Source organism: Marmota marmota, unplaced genomic scaffold (genome assembly GCF_001458135.2).
Source record: "Marmota marmota marmota unplaced genomic scaffold, marMar, whole genome shotgun sequence".
Lineage (NCBI taxonomy): Eukaryota > Metazoa > Chordata > Mammalia > Rodentia > Sciuridae > Marmota > Marmota marmota.
Window position 1 is genome coordinate 10,730,531 of NW_026000272.1, and position 23,685 is coordinate 10,754,215.

At 35.0% G+C, this 23,685-nt stretch overlaps 1 protein-coding gene across 1 annotated transcript in view; it reads left to right on the forward strand.

The window, feature by feature from the left end:
* Positions 1–23,685, forward strand: part of Atp11c (ATPase phospholipid transporting 11C) — a 100,594-nt gene that overhangs the window by 11,864 nt on the left and 65,045 nt on the right. Inside the window, exons 5-12 of the mRNA XM_048796990.1 lie at positions 1,030–1,137; positions 10,162–10,290; positions 12,035–12,138; positions 14,444–14,494; positions 15,439–15,503; positions 15,820–15,901; positions 16,819–16,969; positions 17,911–18,108. Of these exons, the coding sequence (XP_048652947.1) occupies positions 12,065–12,138; positions 14,444–14,494; positions 15,439–15,503; positions 15,820–15,901; positions 16,819–16,969; positions 17,911–18,108 (621 nt within the window). The 5' untranslated portion in view covers positions 1,030–1,137; positions 10,162–10,290; positions 12,035–12,064. The remainder of the gene's footprint in view (positions 1–1,029; positions 1,138–10,161; positions 10,291–12,034; positions 12,139–14,443; positions 14,495–15,438; positions 15,504–15,819; positions 15,902–16,818; positions 16,970–17,910; positions 18,109–23,685) is intronic.

Sequence of the window (23,685 nt, forward strand, 5' to 3'; positions counted from 1 at the left end):
ATATATATATATATATATATATATATATATATATATATTAGTTGTAGATGGATGCGATACCTTTATTTTATTTGTTTATTTTTATGTGGTGCTAAGGATCAAACCCAGGGCCTCACAAATGCCAGGGAAGTGCTCTACCACTGAGCCACAACCCCAGCCGCAGGATCATCTCTTAATGCTACCACATTAATGATTGAATTTCAGCACTCTCTGATTACTTTTAACCCTAAAAAACTGAGCACCACGTTTCATTTTCTCACTAAGCGGAGAAGTTTAGCTGTTAATTTCTACAATTTATAGTGGATTCTCTGCCAAACCAATCCTAACTTGCTTTTACTATTCTTGGCTTGTGGAAAAGAATTATAATATTTCCTTGGAGGTAATCAGCCCAACAGTCTACTTCAAAATATTGAAAGATTAGGTATACAAGAAAATAAAAACTCAAATGGCTCTTTCTCATATTAAAAATGTGGAGATACTTAACATTAATTTGAATAAGAGTAGAAATAAAAGAATAAATTTTAATCCTCCAGATAACGAATATCAAAGCTCTAATGCCTGCATTTCTTTTAATATTTATCTGAATAATGGAGGAAACTTTTAATACCATAAAGCTATTTACCTATGGGATAGTTTGAATGTGTGTCTTATGGGGCTGGGGTTGTGGCTCAGTGATAGAGCACTTGCCTAGCACATGTAAGGCACTGGGTTCAATCCTCAACACCACATAAAAATAAATAAAATAAAGGTATTGTCTATCTACAACTAAAAAATATTAGAAAGAAAGAAAGTGTGGGCTGGGGATATATCTCCAGTTTGTAGAGTATTTGCCTTGCATTCACAAAGGGGAAAAAAAAGTGTCTTAGATTTGCCATTAAAATATGCATCATTGTCTCTTTAGCATTCTGAGTTGAAATTAATACTCTAATTTTAAATATCTGCTGTTGATTCATGGGAGGATTATACGGATTTATTAACAGTTTACTTTATTGTTTGAACTTGATTATATAGTTATTTTTATCCTTCTAGGGATATGAGGATTGGCTGAGACACAGAGCTGACAATGAAGTCAATAAGAGCACTGTTTACATTATTGAAAATGCAAAGCGAGTGCAAAAAGAAAGTGAAAAAATTAAGGTATTTTTTAGTATCCTTTTTTTACTGTGGCAAAATGTACATTTTAAAGTGTATGATTCAATGTCCTTTAGAACATTCACAATGGTTTTGCAACTATCAACACTATCTAGTTCCAGAATATTTTTTTCAACCAAAAATGAAACCCCATACCTATTAAATAGTCATTCCACATTTCTCCCTCCACCCAAGCCCTGGGAAAACAACTTTTTGTCTCTATGGACTTACATATTTAATAATTTTTATAAATGGAAACATATACTATGTAGCCTTTTATATCTGGCTTCTTTCACTTGATAATATTTTTTAGATGCATCTGTGTTGTAGCATGTATTAACAATTCATTTCTTTGATGGCCAAATAGTATTCCACTATGGATATACCACAGTTTACTTATGATAGCTAATGAATATTTGGGTTGTTCCTACCCTGGGGCTATTCAGAATATTGCTGCTAAGAACATTCTAGGACAAGTTTTTGTTTGACATGTATTTGCTATTCTTTGGGATATATACCTAAGAAGACAATTGCTAGGTCTTAAGGTAATTTTATGGCTAACTTTTTAATGAACCACCAAACCGTTTTCCATAGTGGCTGTATCATTTACATTCCCACAGCAATGTATGGGAGTTCCACAGTACTATTATATTTTTAAGATGCCAGGCAGTTCATTTTTTAAATTAAAACCAGTCATTATTATTACTACCCAGTAGGACCCCTGTCAGCATTTTAGATTTGTCCGTATCAGATCTTTTTGGTTCTCAGTAGAGTTTTTAAATTAATCAACTATTTTTAGAGGAATTTCAGGTTCATAGCAGAATTTAACAGAAAGCAAAGAAAGTAACCTATATGCCCACTGTGCAGCCACACTCATATCCTCTTCTTCCATCAGCATCCCACACCAGAATGATGTTTTTTACAATCAATAAATCTACTTTGGCACACTATTTTCACCCAAAGCCCATAGTTTACATTAGTGATCACTCTCTGTGTTATATTCTATGGGTTTTGACAAATATATGTCATGTATCTGACATTGAGATATCATATAGGATAGTTTCAGTGCCCTCAAAATCTTTTTTTTTTTTTTTTTTTTTTTTTTTTTGTGCCTATTTATCTCACTCCCGGCCTTCACCTCTGGTAAATACTGATACTTTGTCTCCAGAATATCATATTGTTAGAATCATAAATATGTAATCCTTTCAAATTGACTTCATTAACTTAGTAATGTATATTCATGTTTCCTCCATTTTTTATAGTTTGATAGCTCATTTTTTTTCTAGTGATGAATAATATTCCTTTTTTTTAAAGAGAGAGAGAATTTTTTAATATTTATTTTTTAGTTTTCGGTGGACACAACATCTTATTTTATTTTTATGTCGTGCTGAGGATCGATCCCAGCACTCTGCACATGCCAGGCAAGTGCGCTACTGCTTGAGCCACATCCCCAGCCCAATATTCCATTTTTTTAGTGTGCCACAGTTTATTTGTATATCCACTTCTTGGAGTGCATTTTACTTTAAAGTTCTGGCAATTATGAATACAGTTACTGTCAACATCTGTTTTCAGGTTTTTATGGGGCGTAAGTTTAATTTCATTTTAGTAAATATAAGGGATCAAGGTTGAGGGACTGATTGTATGGTAAGAGTATGTTTCATTTCATAAGAAACGGCCAAACTGTCTTTCAGGATTGCTGTATCATTTTTGCATTTCTACCAGTACTGAATGAGCCCTTACCAGTATTTGATGTTGTCAGCGTCTTAGATTTTGGTTATTCTAATAAGTGTATAGCTGTATTTCATTAATTTTTACTTCAGTTAGCATTTCCTTGATAACATATGATGTGGACCATTTTTCCATATGTTTCTTTGATTCATGCATTACAATTGGTTATAATTTTCAAATATTTGGGAATTTTCTAGATACGTTTTGATTATGGATTTCTAGTTCAATTCTGCTGTATTCAGAGAACATACTTGGTATCATTTCAGTCTTTTTAAATATGTTCAGATATGTTTTATGGCCCAGAATATAGTATATTTTGGTGAATGTTCCACATGCACCTGAGAATTTTAAAAAAGAATGTGCATTCTGCTGCTGTTGAGGAGTTTTGTGTAAATGTCAATTAGGTCAAGTTCATTGATAATGTTTTCAAGTTTTCTCTACATTTAATATTTTCTTACTTGCTCTATCAATTATTGAGAAAGGAGACAAAAAAAATTCCCAACTATGACTATGAATTTGCCTATTTTTATTTTCTGTTCCATCAATTTTTATGTACTTTATAGTACAAAGTGCAAAATTATTTAGGATTATTATGTCTTCTTGGTGCATTGGCCCCTTTATCCTTGTGTAATCCTTGTCCCTGGTAGTAATCTTAGTTTTGAACGTAATTTTTTCTGATAGTACAATCAATCCCATATAGTAAATCCTGCTTTCTTTTAACTGTTGTTTGCATGGTATGCTCCATCCTTTTAATCTCTCTATATCTTTTGCATTTCTAGTTTGGTCCTGGTTATTGGTTTTATTTTTGTTTTTTTTTAAACCCAGTCTAAAAATCTTTGCTTTTAATTTGGTAGCTCAGCCATTGACTTTTAATGTAATAGTTGATATGGTTTGGCTATCTGTCTCATCTCTTAGATTATTTGAACTTTTTTTTATTCCATTGGATCATTTCCCTTGGCTAACTAATTATATCTGTTGTAATTTTTTAAATTTCTCCAGAATTTATAATATACTTTTATTTTTTATTTGTTCTTTTTAGTTTTATATGACAGTAGAATGTGTGTGTGTGTGTGTGTGTGTGTGTGTGTGTATACGTATGGAGTATAACTTCTATTTTTGTGGTTGTATTTTTTTGTAATATGGAGTTACACTGGTTGTGTATTCATATGTGAATATAGAAATTTATGTCTTTCCAATTCATTCTACTGTCTTTCCCATTTCCATCACCTCACCTTTCCCCCAACTCCACCCTGTCCAATCCCATGAACCTCCCCTTCACCTCTACCCCTGCCTATTGTGAGTCAGCATTCACGTATCAGAGAAAACATTCAGCCTTTGGTTTTGGGGGATTGCCTTATTTCACTTAGCATAATAGTCTCTAGTTCCATCCATTTACTGGCAAATGCCATAAATTCATTCTTCTTTATGGCTGAATAATATTTTATTGTGCATTATATACCACATCGTTATCCATTTATCTATTAAAGGGGAACTAGGTTGGTTCCATAGTTTAGCAATTGTGAATTGAGCCACTACGAACTTTGATGTGGCTTCATCACTGTAGTATACTGATTTTTAAGTCCTTTGGGTGTATACCGAAGAGGGGATAACTGGGTCAAATGGTAGTTACATTCCAGATTTTCTGAGGAATCTTCATACCATATTGAAAAAGGAAATATCACCATGGACACTACCAAAATACAGATGATAGAGTATTTTGAAAATCTGTACTCCAATAAAATAGAAAATGTTAAAGATACCAACAGATTTCTAGAGACATATGACCTACCGAAACTGCACCAGGAGGTTACAGGAAAATTTATACAGATTTAATGTAGTTCCTATTAAAATCCAAATGATATTCTTCATTGAAATAGAAAGAGCAGTCATGAAATTCATTTGGAAAAATAAGAAGCCCAGAATAGCCAAAGCAATACTTAGCGAGAAAAGTAAAACAGGAGGCATTACAATACCAGAGTTTAAATTATCCTACAGAGCTATTATAACAAAAAACAGCATGGGTTTTGTACCAAAACAGACATGAAGTAAAATTAAGAATCAATAAATGGGGGCTGGGGCTCAGCAGTAGCATACTTGCCTGGCACGAGTGAGGCACTGGGTTCGATTCTCAGCATTGTATGTAAATACATAAAATAAAGGTCTATCAGCAACTAAGAAAATATTTTTTTAAAAAAAGAATAAATGGGATGGTGTCAAACTAAAAGCCTTCCTCACAGCAAAGGAAGCAATCAGGAATGTGAAGAGAGAGAGCCTGCAGATGGGAGAAAATCTTTGCCACCAGATAGGCTGATAATATCCAGGATATACAAAGAATTCAAAAAACTTTAACACCAAAAACCCCCCCAAATAACCCAGATAACAAATGAGCAAATTAACTAAACAAACACTTCTCAAAAGAAGAAATATGAATGGTCAACAAATATGTGAAAAAAAAAGTTCAACATCTCTAGCAGAGAAGTGCAAATTAAAACTACACTGAGATTTCATCTCATTCCAATCAGAAGTCTCATTCTAGTCAGAATGGCAGTTTTTAAGAATACAAGTAACAATAAATGTTGGCGAGGATGTGGGGAAAAGGGTACCCTCACATATTACTGGTGGGACTACAAATTGGTGCAACCTCTCTTGAAAGCAGTATGGAGATTCCTGAAAAATATTAGGAATGGAACCACGATTCAACCCACTATTCCACTTCTCAGTATATATCCAAATGATTTTTAAATCAGCATACTATGGTGACACAGCCATATCAATGTTTATAGCAGCACAATCCACAGTAACTAAGCTAAGGAGCCAAAGTAGGTTCCTTTCTACAATTGAATGCATAAAGAAAATGTGGTATATATACACAGTGGAGTATTACTCGGCCATAAAGAAGAATGATTACGATATTTTCCAAAAAATGGATGGATGTAGATACTATCTTGCTAAGTGAAATAAGCCAGTCCTAACAAACCAAAGGTCATATGTTTTCACTGATATGGGGGGATGGAGAATAGAAGTTCAGTGAAGTAGACAATAGAGATTGAAGGGAAGAAAGGGGGTATGGGTAAAGGAAGGATAATAGAATGTATCTTTCCTATGTACATACATGAATGTACCACAGTCAGTCTCACCACTGAGTACACCCACTATCATCATGTCAATATGAATTATGCTATCATGTATAACTAAAAAGAACCAATAATATTCAAAATAAAAAACATAAATAGCACCAAATTTCATAGAAAAGCTTCTTTTCTCAGGTCAGGTATATAATTCAACTAAATAATATATAAATTCTAAATTTGAAAAAAAAAAGTTGTTTCTCCATTGTCATCTTGTTTGCATATTTCCTGGTATGTTTGTTGTCATTTTTATTTTTGTTTCTCCAAATATGGTATTTCTTGAATCACTTTAAGTCTTTCCTTTTCAGTTTTCAGCAGTTTGACTACGTTATGCCTTGGGCTTTTCTTTCTAGTTATCTTCCTTGAAATTCTCTTGGAACTATTATTTGTTGGTTTTGATTAAGTTTAGATAATTCATGACCATTATCTCTTCAGATATTTTTTGTGGTTCATTTTCTCTCTCCTATTTTTGACTCCATTTACATGACTATAAGACTGATATTTTGTCATACCTCTTAAAGATCTGTCCTTTTTTTTAACTACTCCTTTTCTCATTGAATATAATTTTGGATAATTTTGATCGATGTGTCTTCTTGTTTACTGATTATTTCCTTTGCTGTATCCTTTCTTTTTTTGTTATTAAAATTCATCTCTGCCAAAATTCTCATCCACTCTTACATGTTGCCTACCTTTTCCACTAAGTATTTCAATATTTTAATCATGGCTATTTTTATAACCCTTCTTGATGATTTAAAAATTTCTACATTTCAGGAACTGGTCTTGTTGATTCCTTCCCCTCAACAATAACTTGTTTTTTTCTTGTGATTTTTGTGCATTTTTTTTTCAGTGAGTTTTGACATTGTACGTAAAAGAATGGCAGAGACTGTGAGGTCAGTACTATGTATGTTCTGAAATGGGCCTGCTTCTTCCATCAGGCCATTTAGTATTTATTGAGGGTTGAGTTAATGTAGTCAGGAGATGGGCTGACTTTGGTTTTTGTTGTAATTATTGCATTATTGATATTTTCAGTGTATCACTGTACTTCAGATTCTTTGTGCTATTACCTTAAACTTTGTGTGAGACCTGGTGTGCTTTAGTGGTTTTGCCAGGTTTGTTGTCCCACCACCCTTTTTTAACACATCCTAGAATCCTGAGCTACAAAGAGTGTCTGTCTCACCCTCTTCTGTTGCTTCTCACCCTATAGTAGATTGCTATTTATTGTTTGTTATTCAGTGTTGGCTCCTGGTGGGAACAGAATGGTTTAATCATTCTCCCATTCCAATCTCCATATTAGGATATATGAACCTGAGTTGTATTAGGATATATGAATCTGAGCCTCAATGTGGGATTTTCTCTATTGCTGCCCCCACCTCCTCCTATGGCAGTCAAATGTTTGATAAGAATGTCTTTACTATTCTGTCTCTGCAAGCAAGTTCCCTTTTGTTTCTGTCTCCTCTGTAGCAGCAGTGTCATTTTCTGCCAAAGAAGGTTTCCTGCCTTTCTCCCAATGCAGGTGGCTTTTCTTCTTTTGCTTCATATGAGAGAGGAGTCCACCATTCTGGCATGTTTTGGCCTGTCTTTCCACAGTAGTTGATCATTATCTGTATGCCTGTACCAGTGAGAAGGGTAATTTTAAATGTTCCGACCTTATGCTTTCTCGTGAACACCAATGGAAACCTGTAGAGAGAGCTAGCATGTGTTAATGGTTTTCTTTTGTCTCTCAGTCTTGTAGATATTCAAAATTTTCATGGTGATTCACTCCTAGCCTTTAAGAATTGGTTGAAAACACAGTTGTTTTCTTCTCATCCACTTTTATGGTAGCCATCTTTTACCTTGTGCTCTGTCAGTTGTGAAATATTTGATTTGTCCTGTTTCTCCTCAAAGGGACCCTTTGAAATTCAGTTCACTTGGTTGCCTTGCATTCTCAGCCCTCTGATGCTCTAAAAATATTATTCTGTAGATCTATTTTTTCCTAATATTTGTGATGGGAGTGGTAGTGGCATTCTCTTGCGGCTTTTAAAATAGTGAATGGAAACAAGTAACTTGAGTTGATTGTCTAACTGGGTCATAACATTCCCTTTCTTTACCATTGTCTTTTACCTTTGCCTTTAGGGTGAGGCCAAAATCCCTTAGCCTAGCTGGTCAAGCCCTTTGCCATCTGGCCCCTGCCTACCTCACCAGCCTCAACTTATATTGTAGATACACGAATTTTGTATCTGAGCAAATTCTAAGTGTTGAAGAAAAAAAATGTTTTCTTTGTGGTTTTTATTTATCAGTGCCTATCAGTCATCATGTTAAGATTTTGTTGATTCTTTTTTTTTCTTTTGCATACTTTAAGCATAGTTTATAGTTTTATTGTAAGAAACATAAGTGTTTATGTAAGTGAGGAAGGAAAGATCAACAATATAAAATATTATTTACAAATTAGATATTGACACTGTTGTTCTTGGCTACTAATTAAGATTGGCAAAGAAAATAAAATTGTTCTTGACTATGTCTCAAAATATTGCACATAGAAGACAGGTGTTTCATGTAGTTCAGCACTTCACTGCCAGTGTGTCTTGGTTGGTGTGCCAGATACTGACTTCTGTTTTATTCAACTTTTTCACTGCTGTAACTAAAAGACCTGACAGGAACAATTGTGGAGGAGGAAAAGTTTGAGACCTCATGGTTTCAGAGATCTCAGTCTATGAAGAGCAGGCTCCATTCCTCGGGGCTTGAGGTGAGGCCGAGCATCATGGCAGTAGAGAGAAGTGACTCACATGATAATCAGAGAGCAGAGAGACTATGCTGGCAAGATACAAAATATATACCCCCAAAGCACACCTCCTCCAGCCACACCATAACTGCCTTCAGTTTCCACTCCATTAATCCCACCTTGGGATCAATTCACTGATTGGATTAAGGTTCTCCTAACCTAGTCATTTCTCATCTAAAACTTCTTGCATTATCTCAGACATGAGCTATTGGGATTGGGGTACACCTCACATCCAAACAATAACAATTTCTTCCTAAAGTGAGTTGTCTTCTGCCACCAGGAGCCGCCTCCCTTTATCTGACTATGCTGTACAAAATCATTATTTATCATTTTCTGTGTATGCCATCCATTAAAAATATTGAGAAGTATTACTTGGAGAATTTCTTTTTTAAAAATATTTTTAAGTTGTACATGGACACAATACCTTTATTTTATTTATTTATTTATTTATTTATTTATTTATTTATTTTTATGTGGTACTCACGATCGAATATAGTGTCTCACACATGCTAGGCAAACACTCCACCACTGAGCTACAACCCCAGCTGTGCTTGGAGAATTTCTTACATCTTTCCAAAATAAATGTTATAAGTTATTCATAAGTTGAGTAAAGTACTTGCTTGCATGATATTGTAACAGTTATAATTAACACCCATTAAATGATTAACATGTGCCAAGCACCTTAATTTTACTTGTATTATTATTTATCAATGCTCACAGTAATCCTGTGATGTAATCAACTTACCTAAGACATTTACCCAAAGTCATATAGTTAAGTGTCGGATCTGGGACGTGAATTGAGATTAAAAAGTACAAGCTTTTAACTATTATGATTCACTCTTTACATTATAAAATCATTCCTGATTTCTTCTCTTGGGTTTTTTCTCGAGTTTGAGTTTTGAATATTTGCTGATAGGAAATTGTTTTTCATTGCTCTATTGATTAATTCTTCTGATAGCAGATGGATTTTTAGGTTGACCTATAGAAAAAAATTTAAATATTATGGGGAAATGATTGATGCCTCTATAATTAACTGAGGTTTTGTTCATGAATTGCCTAATTTGTGATATGTACATTTTCTTGATCCATTCATGAGATGATAAGGTCATTTACTTATTAAACATTAGTTCCAGAAATATCAGAACAATTGGGTGTCAGAATTGTTTATTAGAGGTAAAGGTCAATACTACGGTAATCTGAAAGCATCCTAAATCCTTGTGACCTTAAAGAGAATACTGGATGTTAAGTAATATTCTTTTTATCACCTTTTACATTGTGCAGGATCCTGAGATACCCCCAAAGCATAAGGGCTGGAGTTGTGTCCTACTAATGTTTTAACTTTAGTGTATGTTTTAATGATGTTTAGTTTGGAATTCAAAACATTTATATTTATATTTATTTTACTCTCCATTTTAGGTTGGTGATGTAGTAGAAGTTAGTGCAGATGAAACCTTTCCCTGCGATCTTATTCTTCTATCATCCTGTACCACTGATGGAACCTGTTATGTCACTACAGCTAGTCTTGATGGGGAATCTAATTGTAAGGTAAGAGACTGAACCTTGCCTAAGCATTTTGAGCTCAGGATAGTTAATCATACAATAGTGCTTCCAAAAAAACGCTTCCTAAACTCTTTATTTTCCCTATTCATGTAGGTTTTATATTTGAAGAGAGCTGTTATATAATTGTCTTTGTCTCCTAAGTATATTCTCATCTTTGGGGATAGGGATGGTGTTGGGCAGGGAAAAACCATGCCCCAAATAAAAGCCACCACAATTTTTATATCACTGCTTGAATTTAATGTTAACATAATCCACACAATATTTTATTTAGACTTTTTAAAATGCAAGTAATTTTAGGCTGAAACTATATAAAAATAACTTTATGAGCTCTAACCTTACAACTTGATTTATTTTTAACGTAATGACAAAGTATATTTTCTTTAAAATATGTTTATTCCTGGGATTTAGGAGTTCTAACCTGGAATAATTTGATTGCCTTTTAAAAAATACGTTAGGATATACTTTGGCAAACATTTGCTTTATTACAACTAGGAGGAATTTTAAGTGTGGTGAAATGTCGCATCTAAATGAGTAATAAGTTACTTCCCTGGTACTTTCTGGTGCAGTTAGTTTTTGGCCATCATCTAGAATGATGAGCAGTAACAGGGAGTTAAACTCCTCTCAGTGCTGCTTTTAACGAATGATATTAAAGTGCTGACCTCTGAGTATATCCTTGGAGAATTTCTTTTCTCATTTATTCCCTCTGGAGTTGAAGACTAGTACTTAGTATGTGAAAAAGGAAATTTACCATTTAAATGGCTGATTCTGTATTTCAAGGACATTATGAGATGAACTAGTAGCATTTAAGCTGTTTAAAAAGAGCTATATTTTAGGGAATGTCAAGATAAAATCAATAAATCTACCTAAAGATTCCCTAATAGTGAAAAAGTTACTTAGAAGAAGAAAACTTTTAGGTAGTTTTTTTTCTATTACATTGATTTGATCACATCAGCTAAAAGTACAGAAGTTTTCAAAAATCAGGCAATAGTTTTAAATATTGTTCAGGAAGTGCCATAATATTCCCTAAAGACTATATGTCAACAGCATTTCCTTCTGCATTAAGCAGTGTACTCCTTGAATCAGTATTAGCCTTTGTTTGATGATTTATATATGGATTCATTGAAGCTTACTTTCAGTTTTGGATGTATCAAGTGTGTAATATACTCTAGTAGAATATTCTGTCTAACAAGATATCCTCTTCCTGCCCCTCATACCAAATGTAGTGATTTGAGCATTTGTGTAATGGAACATTAATGAGTTTTTTCTTATTATTGACAAAATTTTTACATTGCTATGACCAAAAAGGGTTGTGTTCCATTCAAATGTGCAAATCTGCATAGCTATACACTATAGTAAGCAAAATAATAAGTCTCAGTTCTATAAATAGGAAGAAGAATAAATGTATTAAATTTTCATTTTTTTAGTTAATTATATGCCTGCCGCAAATGGAATGCTCTTGACGTCAGTATCAAGAAGAACTTTTAGTTGTGTTTTTTTCTATTATCTTCGAAATCCCCTTATAGCAGGGTTATCTTTTAAATTATTTATCGTGTATTTTAAGATTAATTCCATACAATTTATTTGGTGGGAAATGTGCATCAATATTTGTAATATTTTGCCAAAGCCTCTTACTAAAACATACCATTTCTGGAACACAGTTGTGTAGGATAATGAAAAGGAACACTTTTTTTTTTTTTTTAATTTGCTTTATTCCCCTGCTTTCATCTAGACACATTATGCCGTGCGGGATACCATTGCAATGTGTACAGCCGAGTCCATTGATGGCCTCCGAGCAGCAATTGAATGTGAACAGCCTCAACCTGACCTGTACAAGTAAGAATCACCTGGTCTCTCTATACTGCTACCTCTTAGCTCTGATGCTTTTCACCACCCGTATTGCAAAGAAACGCCCACCACTTGCCAGCCTACTCACATGTATGTTTTTATGAGCTGTTCTTCCTTCTGGCAGGAAAATGAATTAAATCAGCCTTGTTCACTACCAGCCTAAGATAAATTATTGTGAGCCCGGGCATCCTATATTTTTTCTTTTGTTTATTTTTGTTATTTGTAAACATGACCATCTATCAAAATTTTAAATGATGTTATCCCAAAGGGCTAATCTGTCAGACTAATGGAGTGCCCAGTGTTAATTAAAATAGAAATAAAACCCTTTTTTACATGCCATCCACTGTTAAAAAGAGAAGACAATATTGGGCCATGCAATTAGTAGGCACTCTGTCCTTTCTTGAAGTGATCACAATGAACTGAGGATTGCAAATATGCTATTTCTTGATCACAGTGAACAGTTAAGTTGAAGGAGTAGTAAAATGGTATAATTTCTTCTGTTTTTCTATACTTAGGCTCTCTGGAATAGATTTGCTGGTTAACAGTTATTGTAGATTTTAAAAACTTGATATTTTATTTTAAGACTGGTTAGTTGGGTTGATTAGAGCATGTTGCTAATGAGGATATAGTAACAGTTTTTATCCCCACGTTGTCCAATTAATGTCATTCTATTACACATGGCATCCATTACCTAGGCCATCCACTTTGTTAGTGCACACTGTTTAAAATGGGGACCATATGGTTGAATATATTGACACCTAATAGGAAGAAAACAAAGTATATCCTACTGTGAGAATACTACCCTCCTTCCTTCCCATTATTTCTTCTGTCCTCCTTCCTTTCCTATCTTCTATATTCACCTTGAGAGTAAGAACTAGAGCCAAAAGTAAAACAGCTATTCTCCGTCTTCAAGGAACTCACAATGAGCAAAGTAGATAAAATAGTAAAGCTAAGCTTACAGTGTAATAATAGATATAATCCAAAACCCATGGAATCACAGAAAAGGGAGTGACTTACTCTGCCTATAAGTTAAAAATCAATATATATATACTCTTGTATATTTATTGAGAAACTGAAAAGTTGCTTTAAATATGAAAGAGAATTTTAGGGTAGATAAGATTATTCCTAATTTCCCTAGACAAAATTAGATCTCTTGGTAATAATCACTTGCATATATTTGATTGTTCCTTTATCTTTATTAAAACAATGGAGTATGTCTTTTTCACTTATTAGTATATCTTTAGCACCTAGTGCAGTACTGGCATAACTAATATACAATGAATGAAGGAATAGATTTTCATATTTTATAGTAATTTAAAGTATTTATCTTGTTCTATAAAGAAAACAATGTTTATATTGGAAATTACAAAACACTTTTTTTGAAAGGTAAAGTACATTTATTAAAAATAAAAATAATACACAGTAAAGCACTCTTATTAAGGAGAAGTTGGGCATTTTTACCAAATTTGGCAGAAATGCAGATTACCATGTGTCCAGTCATATAAATGATTGGCTGAAGCTCAGTATTGAGATCAGCTACAAGATGCAGGCTGGACATTTCTAAGGTGGCAATCAAGTATTCATTGTCTAAAAACTACTGCCATGGTTCAGAAGATGGTCCTGGGACCAGCAGCATCAGCATCACCTAGGATCTTGAATTAGGAACTCAAATATGGGGGCCCATAGATGTTTGTTTTTGTTTTGTTTTATTTTTGTGTCAGGGTCTCGCTAAGTTGCTTAGGGCCTTGCTAAGTTGCTGGGGTTGGCTTTGAACTTGTGATCCTTCTGCCTTAGCCTCCCAAGTTGCTGGAATTACAGTCATGCACTACCACACCTGATGAGATGTGTGGTGAGATCACCACATCTGGTGAACGCTCCCGTAATTTTGATGGCATGCTCCTGTGTAAGAACTACTGACTAATGATTTTGAAAGTTATGTTTTAGCACCAGAAACCTTTCTTCACATGAATCTAAAATAGAAGTCACATTATTTATATAAAGGCATAAAGAAGAGAGATATCCTGTGCATGCATAGTGCCAAATAGAGCTTGAAAATCAATTTAGAATCTTTGTTTATTTTCTTATAATCCATAATATTATTTTAGAGATTAGATTAAAATGCTGTACATCTTTTGATTGAATATAACTTTTCCCTCAGAAATATAATAGGATTTTGTCATTTATTCAGAATCTTATCTTTTGCATTATTTGTATTTTGATTTATTTCCTTATTGGTGGTATTTGGACTTCACCTGGACATAGAAAATACACCTGTTATTATGTTCTTTTACAGGTTTGTTGGGCGAATCAATATCTATAGTAATAGTCTTGAGGCTGTTGCCAGGTTAGTTTGTTATTCCTTTAACCTGTTCTTATGGGAGGGGAGATATATTTCTTTTTAAACTTACTAAAATAGTTAACTACCTTTCTTAATAGAAAAGGATATAAAAATAAATAATTAACTAACCTTCTGATTGGCAGAGTTGTGGGGTCTCTGTGTATAGAGGTAGGGGTTGTTGAAAATTAATGCTTAGGATTTCCAAAACAGCAGACCTCTATACCCTTTGACTAATATTCCTAGACCTGTTCTAGGCTCTGTGTTTATTGTACTTGGTTATATAGTGGCTGACAAGGTAGGAAATACACATGGCGAACAGTGGTTTAAAGGAGAGTAATTGAAGAACTATGCAGTAAATAAATCATAGAGTGCATTACTTGGACCTAAGTAAAATGATAGGCCAGTAATTTATAATGAGCCAATTCATAAAAAGGAAGTTGATTTTATTCCTCTTCTGTCACCCAGTTAGTTACCTCAACTTTTCCACTTGGCCATTTTAGTCATGCTTAAAAGAGACTTAAGGAAATGAAGGGTGATATTGCAAATGGTGGATTATTACTCTCTACAAAGATGTCAGTGTTTTTCTCACCTTGACTTTGTCTTCACAGTGTTTTATTCGTGACCCTCTGTTTCTGTTCCTCACTGTCTGTTGCTCTGTCCTGTTCTTGTCTTGCTATCTGTGACTCATAATCACTTGATCCCTTTGTGCATTTCTTTACCTCTGCGTGTTGCTAGCTACTCCTGTGCTGTGCTTCCATCTGTGGTGTTCCCTCAAGTCACTTCAGAGGGAGGGATCTTTCAGCTTGTCCTGGGGAGTAAACATATGGTAGAAGTAGACAGATACATCCTGAAACCCTTGGAGATAGATATGTGTCAGGGCAAAATCTGTCCTCACAGTTGATGATGCCATGCATTTTTTTTAATAAGCTGTGTTCATTTTTTTTGATTAGGTCTTTGGGACCTGAAAATCTCTTGCTGAAAGGAGCTACACTAAAAAATACCAAGAAGATATATGGTAAACAATTTTAAAAATATACTTACCAGAAATAAGTTATATAAGGCCTGTGAATAAATAGTCCATGTTTAAAAATGAACATGGCAGATGTTGTATTTATTATCGGCTATATTTATGTGTTGGGAATTTACAAGATGATAAATAAACATGAAATATGATACATAATTTACAGAATTAAGATTATATCAAATAATGTATTAACTAGTGAGTAGAATAGGACTTAGGATTTTTACATTTATAGACTTGAAAATTTATAGAACCAAGGGGTAGGAAGTTGGTTGATAAATTCAGTTGTAACCTACTTTTTGTTCCTTAGGAGTTGCTGTTTACACTGGGATGGAAACCAAAATGGCTTTGAACTACCAAGGGAAATCTCAAAAACGTTCTGCTGTTGAAAAGTTAGTGTGCATCATGATTTCTTTAGTCATTATTGATTGACATAGTTACTTCCTCAGTAATTCCAAACTAGTATAACAAAAAAACTATTTCAGTTATAATAGCAGCTAGCATTTTGAGTGTTTATTTTCCAGAAACTGTCCTTAATAGTTTATATGTCAGATTTTATTTAATCTGCTGAAGAACTCCTTAAAAAATAATTTGTATTAGCTTCTCCACTTTACACACCAGAAAATGGTCTTTAAGAGAATAAGTGACTTACCTAAGCTTACATAGCTATTAAAGGTAGAATTTACTTGAATAATAAATTCATTTCCTTTCGTTATTGTAGTTAGTGGTTTGGAGGTGTCTCATTGCTATGTTCAAGTTGGTTCTACAATATAGATAATAATCTCCTAGCAAATAAAGTAGACCTTCAAGCCAGGTACAACTGACAGAGACCTCTCTATCATGGGCATGGATATCCAGTATCTCAATGGCACCTTCTCCAGAGCTGTACTTTCAAACTATGCTGAGAAAGAATGTAATCTGAACTTGAGGATTTCACATGGCTACCTGCCCTCAGTTCCAAATATTTAGAATTTAGGGACATGGAGACAAGCTACTCCTTATGGGCTGAATAGGTAATTATGTGTGTCTCCATCATCTCCTATTCCTTTATAGGAACCTTACTAAAAGTGTGTTAATCTAGCCAGCCATTGATTGGGGGAACACTGGTGATAATAATAAATAGTTCAGGGCTAGCTTTTAAGTTTTGTCACTCTAGCCATGCTGCAGCTATGATAACTGAGTTTCATATGTAAAAGTTTGTGTTGTGTTTGAACATCATTCACAGAGAAATGTTAGATAAGTGAACAGTTGAATTTATATTTGATGTCTTAATTAGATAGTTTTAAAACCCATACTCTTATTTTTTCAGATCTATTAATGCCTTCTTGATGGTTTATTTATTTATCTTATTGACCAAAGCTGCAGTATGCACTACTCTAAAGTATGTATGGCAGAGTACCCCATATAATGATGAACCTTGGTATAACCAAAAGACTCAGAAAGAACGGGAGACTTTAAAGGTAACTTGTTTTCCACTGAAAATTGTAGCTCAAGGATTTTGTAACCATTCATCCTTTATGGAAATACTAGTCAGAAAAATGATACCTTTGTTAGCTTCTATGTTTTCTTTTTAGTTAAAGCCCTATGGCATTAAATATTTAAGTTTTAATTTTTAAAATTTTACATAAATCATCCATGATTTTTAATTTTCTTTTTACATTACTAGAGATTGAACCCAGGGACACTCTACCATTGAGTTATGTCCCTATCCCTTTTTACCTTTTATTTGGAGACAAGGTCTTACAAAGTTACCCATGCTGATCTCAGACTTTGCACTCTTCCCGCCTCTACCTCAGCCTCTTGAGTCCCTGAAGTGTGTCACTGCACCTGACATCTATGCTTGATTTGAGCTCTTTAGTTAAGATTTTGAAGTAAACTGGCAAGAAATGCTGGCATTTTAATACAATGTGAGCTTGTGAGATATGATAGCATAATGGATATTTGTATATAAATTTTTATCTCACATTCATATATAGGGATGAAGGGAGCAGAGGACTTAAGAAAGTGAAAAAAGTGTAAAGATAGAAGGTAGTGGGGCTGGGGTTGTTGCTGTAGAGCACTTGCCTAGCACACCTGAGTCACTGGGTTCAATCCTCAGCACCACATAAAAGAACAAATAAATAAAATAAAGTTATTATGTCCGTATACAACTAAAACAATATTTTAAAAAAGAAGGTACATACCCTGAACAACAATGATAAAATTGAAAATGTTCCTAAATGTTTTCACATTGTGATAATTTTCACTACAATGATGTAGTATCTTTGGTACGTTTCTCTATAGCAAGAGCAATGCTTTCAGCATTGATGGATAAAAAGAAAGTCAACTGTTTCTTTACATTATATTCATCTGATGGAGCTGTGCATCTAACTAGCATTAATGGTCTCTTTTATTTTATTAGGTTCTGAAAATGTTCACCGACTTCCTATCATTTATGGTCCTATTCAACTTTATCATCCCTGTCTCCATGTATGTCACAGTAGAAATGCAGAAATTCTTGGGCTCCTTCTTCATTTCATGGGATAAAGACTTTTATGATGAAGAAATTAACGAAGGAGCCTTGGTTAACACATCAGACCTTAATGAAGAACTTGGTCAGGTTAGAACACATTTTTGCTTACAATAATTGATGTAGTGTAATTCCTTTTTTTTTGTGTGTGTAGTATAGATTATCAATATATGTCCCCATTTCACATTTAGAAATGTGATTAAAAGTTCTTTTATGCAGGCATGTAATAAAGGTAAGCAGTGTTTTCATCACCATAGCATCAGTTCTTTTGCTGGCATTTTTGAGAAGGATGCAAGTTATATATTAAGTCAGAATGTTGCAGAAATTCTTTTTTTATATTTATTTTTTAGGTGTAGATGGACACAACACATTGCCTTTATTTTTATGTGGTGCTGAAGATCGAACCCCGGTCCTGCCTGTGCTAGGCGAGCGTTCTACCGCTGGGCCACAATCCCAGCCCCAGAAATTCTTTTTAAAATTCACCAAGTGATGTTGTTAGATTACTAAGTTATTGCTTTAGAATAGGAAACATACAGTCTTCATTACTATCTATAATCATTTATGGATAGAATACAGAGTAGTAAATATAGCTGTTTTATAAATGCATGTTGTTCAATAAACAAAATTGACTGGAGTTGTGCTATTGACCTTTTCTTGGTATATTTCTGATTAGAAGGAATATAGACCTAGAAAGAAGAGTTAATTATTGTGGTATGTGAATTTAAATGAAGGGAAAATGTGAAGGCACGTACTCCTTAAAATGCTTTCTGTTTTATATACCAATATAGCCAAGTCTGTGGCCTCGTTTCTAACCCAGGTGCATTTATTTTCTGTTGTGATGCTGTCTAACTGTAATTCCAAGTAATGACCTCTTAGTTGCTTTGCTCATTAATATTGAAATACTCTCCCCCTTTTGTCTGAATTTACAGTGTATCATGTAATGATCATCACAGGCTGAGGGAATTTTCTGGCATGCATTTAATTCTCATGATATTTAGAATGTCAAGGATGTGGAAATGTCATTTCTGTGATTGGGAAATGCAAACTTGATTAATGAAACTGTGGGCTGGAACAGTGCCTCACACTTGTTTTAAATGGGGCTGATTTGCATGTAATACCTTAAAATTCCCTTGCCCTGAATTTAGCCCTCCCACTCCCCGCACTCTCTATTTCTGCTTTTGACACAATCTTTTGCCTAACCAGAGTACCCTTTTAATAACTAAGGACTCTCCAGATACTATTTTGTTTAGATCTGACTTCAGAACACTAGTAAGCCAGACCTTAGAACCTGTATTCCATATAGACACTGAAGCACTAAGAATAAGACAAGAATTGAAAGAACCGATGGCTTTTCTCTTATTGTTCCTAGAAGATTCTTTTGTTCATGAGTTGAGCTTCCATAGCTGACCCTAACCTTTTTAAGCTACAAATTTTCATCCATGGACAGAGCTATCTGAATAAAAGTACTCTGTTCTTGATAAAAGGCATCAGTCTGAAGGCTTATTGCATGAAAATATTTTTGAGTGTACATGCCACCTCTGATGAACCTTTTCCCCTGACAGTTAATTTAGTGGTTCATCCTAGATGCTGAGTAAATGTTCCTGTTCTCTATTGGTGCCTCATTGTGTGAATTCACCTACCAAGGGTGAGCATAAGTAGCCTGGGGCTAGCCTCTAGTAACTATTGCAAACAGACTAGCCACCATTCCATGTGTGACACTCAATGCTGTGCAGAGACAGACAGCATTTCCAGACCAGGTTCTCCTTGATGTGACTCATCTCTTTCAGATCTCTACTTCAGCAGATTCTATATTACCATATAGACTTTATTAAGACTGTAAAAAGTAAAGTAGGGCTTGTGAAAAGGAACTGATTTTTTTTAAGAGAGAGAGAGAGAATTTCAATATTTATTTTCTAGTTTTCGGCAGACACAACATCTTTGTTTGTATGTGGTGCTGAGGATCGAACCCAGGCCGCACGCATGCCAGGCGAGCGCGCTTCCACTTGAGCCACATCCCCAGCCCAAGGAGCTATGATTTTTGTTTCAGTGCCCACTCCCTTTGCCCACCAGACCCTGTGTGTCTGGGTGTGATTATCTTTTAATCAAATCATTAATTCAATAGCAGATCACACCCAGTGTCTTAAACAACCTGCCATCATTATTAGCTTGTTTGTGTAGAAACTACCTGAATGAAAATACAGAAAAGTCTTTGAATAGTTTCTTAGACAATTTAGCATTTTGTGTATACCGGTATACACAAAATTAAGTGTAACCAGTTTCTTCCTTGATAAGTCATAATTTAATATCTATATGGCTTTTTATGTTACTAAAGGCAGTATCAGTTCATTCCCACCAATGTCATGTCAAATATTTGCTTAACCTCTTTAAAAAGTGACCTACTGGCAGGGTATATAGTGTACGCCTGAAATCCCAGTGACTTTGGAGGCTGAGACAGGAGGATCTCGAGTTTAAAGTCAGTCTCAGCAACTAGCAAGGCCCTAAGCAACTTAACGAGACCCTGTCTCCAATGTGTGTGTGTGTGTGTGTGTGTGTGTGTGTGTCTCAGTGGTTAAGTGCCCTGGATTCAATCCCCAGTACCAGGAGGGAAAATTAGGTACTGGTATTAAAAAAATGAATAGAAAGATATGTTTAGGACAGTGTTTGATGTGAGAACCAAATAAATTAGATTATTCAGCTTAATTCGAAAATAGTGGGGTCTTTTATGATTAGACACCAATCTTATACAACCAAATGGTTTCAGTCCATCTTGAAAAAATTATGAGACTAGCCTTCTTCTGTATATCCTCTCCTAGTCTTGTGGCTGTATTAATCTAGCAGGAACCACCCTCCACTCAGTCCACTGCCATGCAGACAGGGTAGAGTTACAAAAAGAACTAGTGGGCTGTTTGCATCCCCAGATAATATTGCTGCATTCACTGTTAACCTTGTTTTTGCTAGATGAGGTGAAGGTATAACCCACACCCATCAGGGCCTTAGGAATTCTGACAGAGGGTTTATAAAAACATAGTTACTGGCTAAGCATATAGCTCAGGTATAGAATATTTGCCTAGAATATTTGAGGCCCTGGGTTCTACTTCCAGCATCATAATAAAAAAAAAAAAGAGTTAACAGTTTCTTGGTTAGGGATCATCCCTGCTTCCAGCACTTACAGTTGTATCCCTGGTCCTATGACCACTGCATCAGGTAGAGGGAAAAGTAAAAAAAAAAAAGAAGAAGAAGAAGAAAAGTTGAAGTGATCTGAGGAAAAAGGGAAAGCAGTATAGTTGTTACACCAGCATACTTTTCCCTTGACAAGAATTACATAGTCATGCACAGGGTGTGATGGCACATACCTGTAATCCCAGCTACTAGGGAGGCTGAGGCAGGAGTATCATAGGTTCAAGGCCAGCCTCAGTAACTTAGGCCCTGTCTCAAAATAAAAAAATAAAAAGGACTGGGTGTCACAGGAAAGCAGGGAGTTGAAACTCCAAACCTCAGTTTTTTAATTCTAATGAAAGAAAATTTTAAGCCAGACACCAAAAGCCATGCAAGACAACTTTATTATAAGCAACAGTTGAGTAGAAGTGAGGTGAAAATAAAGTAAAAGCTAAGTAAGGCTCAAGCAGAGAACACACTAAAGGGAGAGAGTGAATCATCCTCTGAGCTCCCCATTTATGGGTCAGCATCCACTTATCAGAGAGAACATTGGGCATTTGGTTTTGGGGGATTGGCTTACTTTATTTAGCATGATATTCTCCAACTCCATCCATTTACCTGCAAATACCATAATTTTATTCTCTTGTAATGTGCCGCAGTCCGGCTGCAGCAAAATAACCCGGGGGTGACGAGCAAATTGTGTAGATTGATACAGCAGGAGTGGGAGCCGTTTATTGTAGGACAGGAGGGGTATATATACATTCCACACAGCTTATCTTAATTAGCATAAACTAGATACAGCAGTCAACCAATAAGGAATCTCCACACTTAATGGTTCGCTGGCGTTACTTCACAAACCACTCCCTCTGGCAAAATGCCAGGTGCCATCTTGACTTGTTTACAGACCCTAACATGAATGCTGTGCAATATTTCATTGTGTTTAAGTACCATGATTTCTTTATCCATTTCTTTATCCTTCTTTATTGAAGGGCATCTAGGTTGCTTCCACAGTTTAGCTATTGTGATTTTGCTGCTATAAACATTGATGTGGCTGCATTACTATAGTATGATTTTACGTCCTTTGGGTATAGACCAAGGAGTGGGATTGCTGGATGAAATGGTGGTTCCATTCCAGGTTTTCCAAGGAATCTCTATACTGCTTTCCATATTGGTTGCACCAATTTGCAGTTCCACTAGCAATATATGAGTGTACCTTTTTTCCCCACATCCTCACCAACACTTATTGTTGTTTGTATTTTTAATAGCTGCCATTCTGACTGGAGTGAGGTCAAATCTTAGAGTAGTTTTGATTTGCATTTCTCTAATTACTAGAGATATTGAACATTTTTTCATATATTTGTTGATTGGCTGTATATCATCTTCTGAGAAGTGTCTGTTCAGTTCCTTGGCCCATTCATTGATTGGGTTGTTTGGGTTTTTTTTTTTGTTTTGTTTTTTGTTTTTTTGATGTTAAGTTTTTTGAGTTCTTTAATATCATGGAGATTAGTGCTTTATCTGACATGTATGTGGCAAAAATTTGTTCCCAAAATGTGGGCTCTCTCTTCACCTCATTGATGTTTCTTTTGCTGATAAGAAGCTTTTTAGTTTGAATCCATCCCATTTATTGATCCTTGATTTTATTTCTTGCACTTTAGTAGTCTTATTGAGGAAGTTGGGGCCTAATCTGACATGATGAAGATTTGGGCCTATTTTTTTCTATTAGACACAGAGTCTCTGGTTTAATTCCTAGGTCCTTGATCCACTTTGAGTTGGGTTTTGTGCATGGTGAGAGATAGGGGCTTATTTTCATTTGGTTGCATATGGATTTCCAGTTTTCCCAGCACCATTTGTTAAAGAGGCTATTTTTTTCTCCAATATATGTTTTTGGCACCTTTGTCTAGTATGAGGTGACTGTATTTATGTGGGTGTGTATCTGTCTCTTCTATTCTGTACTATTGTTCTCCAAGTCTACATTGGTGCCAGTACCACGCTGCTTTTGTTACTGTAGCTTTCTAGTATAGTTTAAGGCTGAGGATTACTTTGGTAATTGGAGCAGAGGCATTTTTTGACCTTAGTTGGTCCTTTCCAGCTGTCATGGCAGCCATCATATTCAGGGAGGCTTCATCTACCAGTCAGTCCCATGTTAATGTGGGAATTGGAGTCAGTGGCCAGTCAGAAGTTTAGTGCACCTGTACTACCAAAGGAATCTTCCTTCCCAGACAAGTGGAAACACCTATAGCCATAATTCCTAGCTTGATACCAGCCTCAATGGATCCTGTCAAGAGTTAGTCCCATTAATCATTTTCTATTGACATATTTTTCAACTAGCCTCCTGTTTATTTTCTGCAAATTAACTTCAACCCTTTGCTTTCTCTTCCACTTTGAAAGTACTTTAAAGAAGACCTTAAAGTACTTTAAAGAACACTTGCCATATGTTTCACTGCTTATTTCTAGCTACTACCTAACATGGGGCTGTGGCTCCGTGGTTAAACACCCCTGAGTTCAATGCCA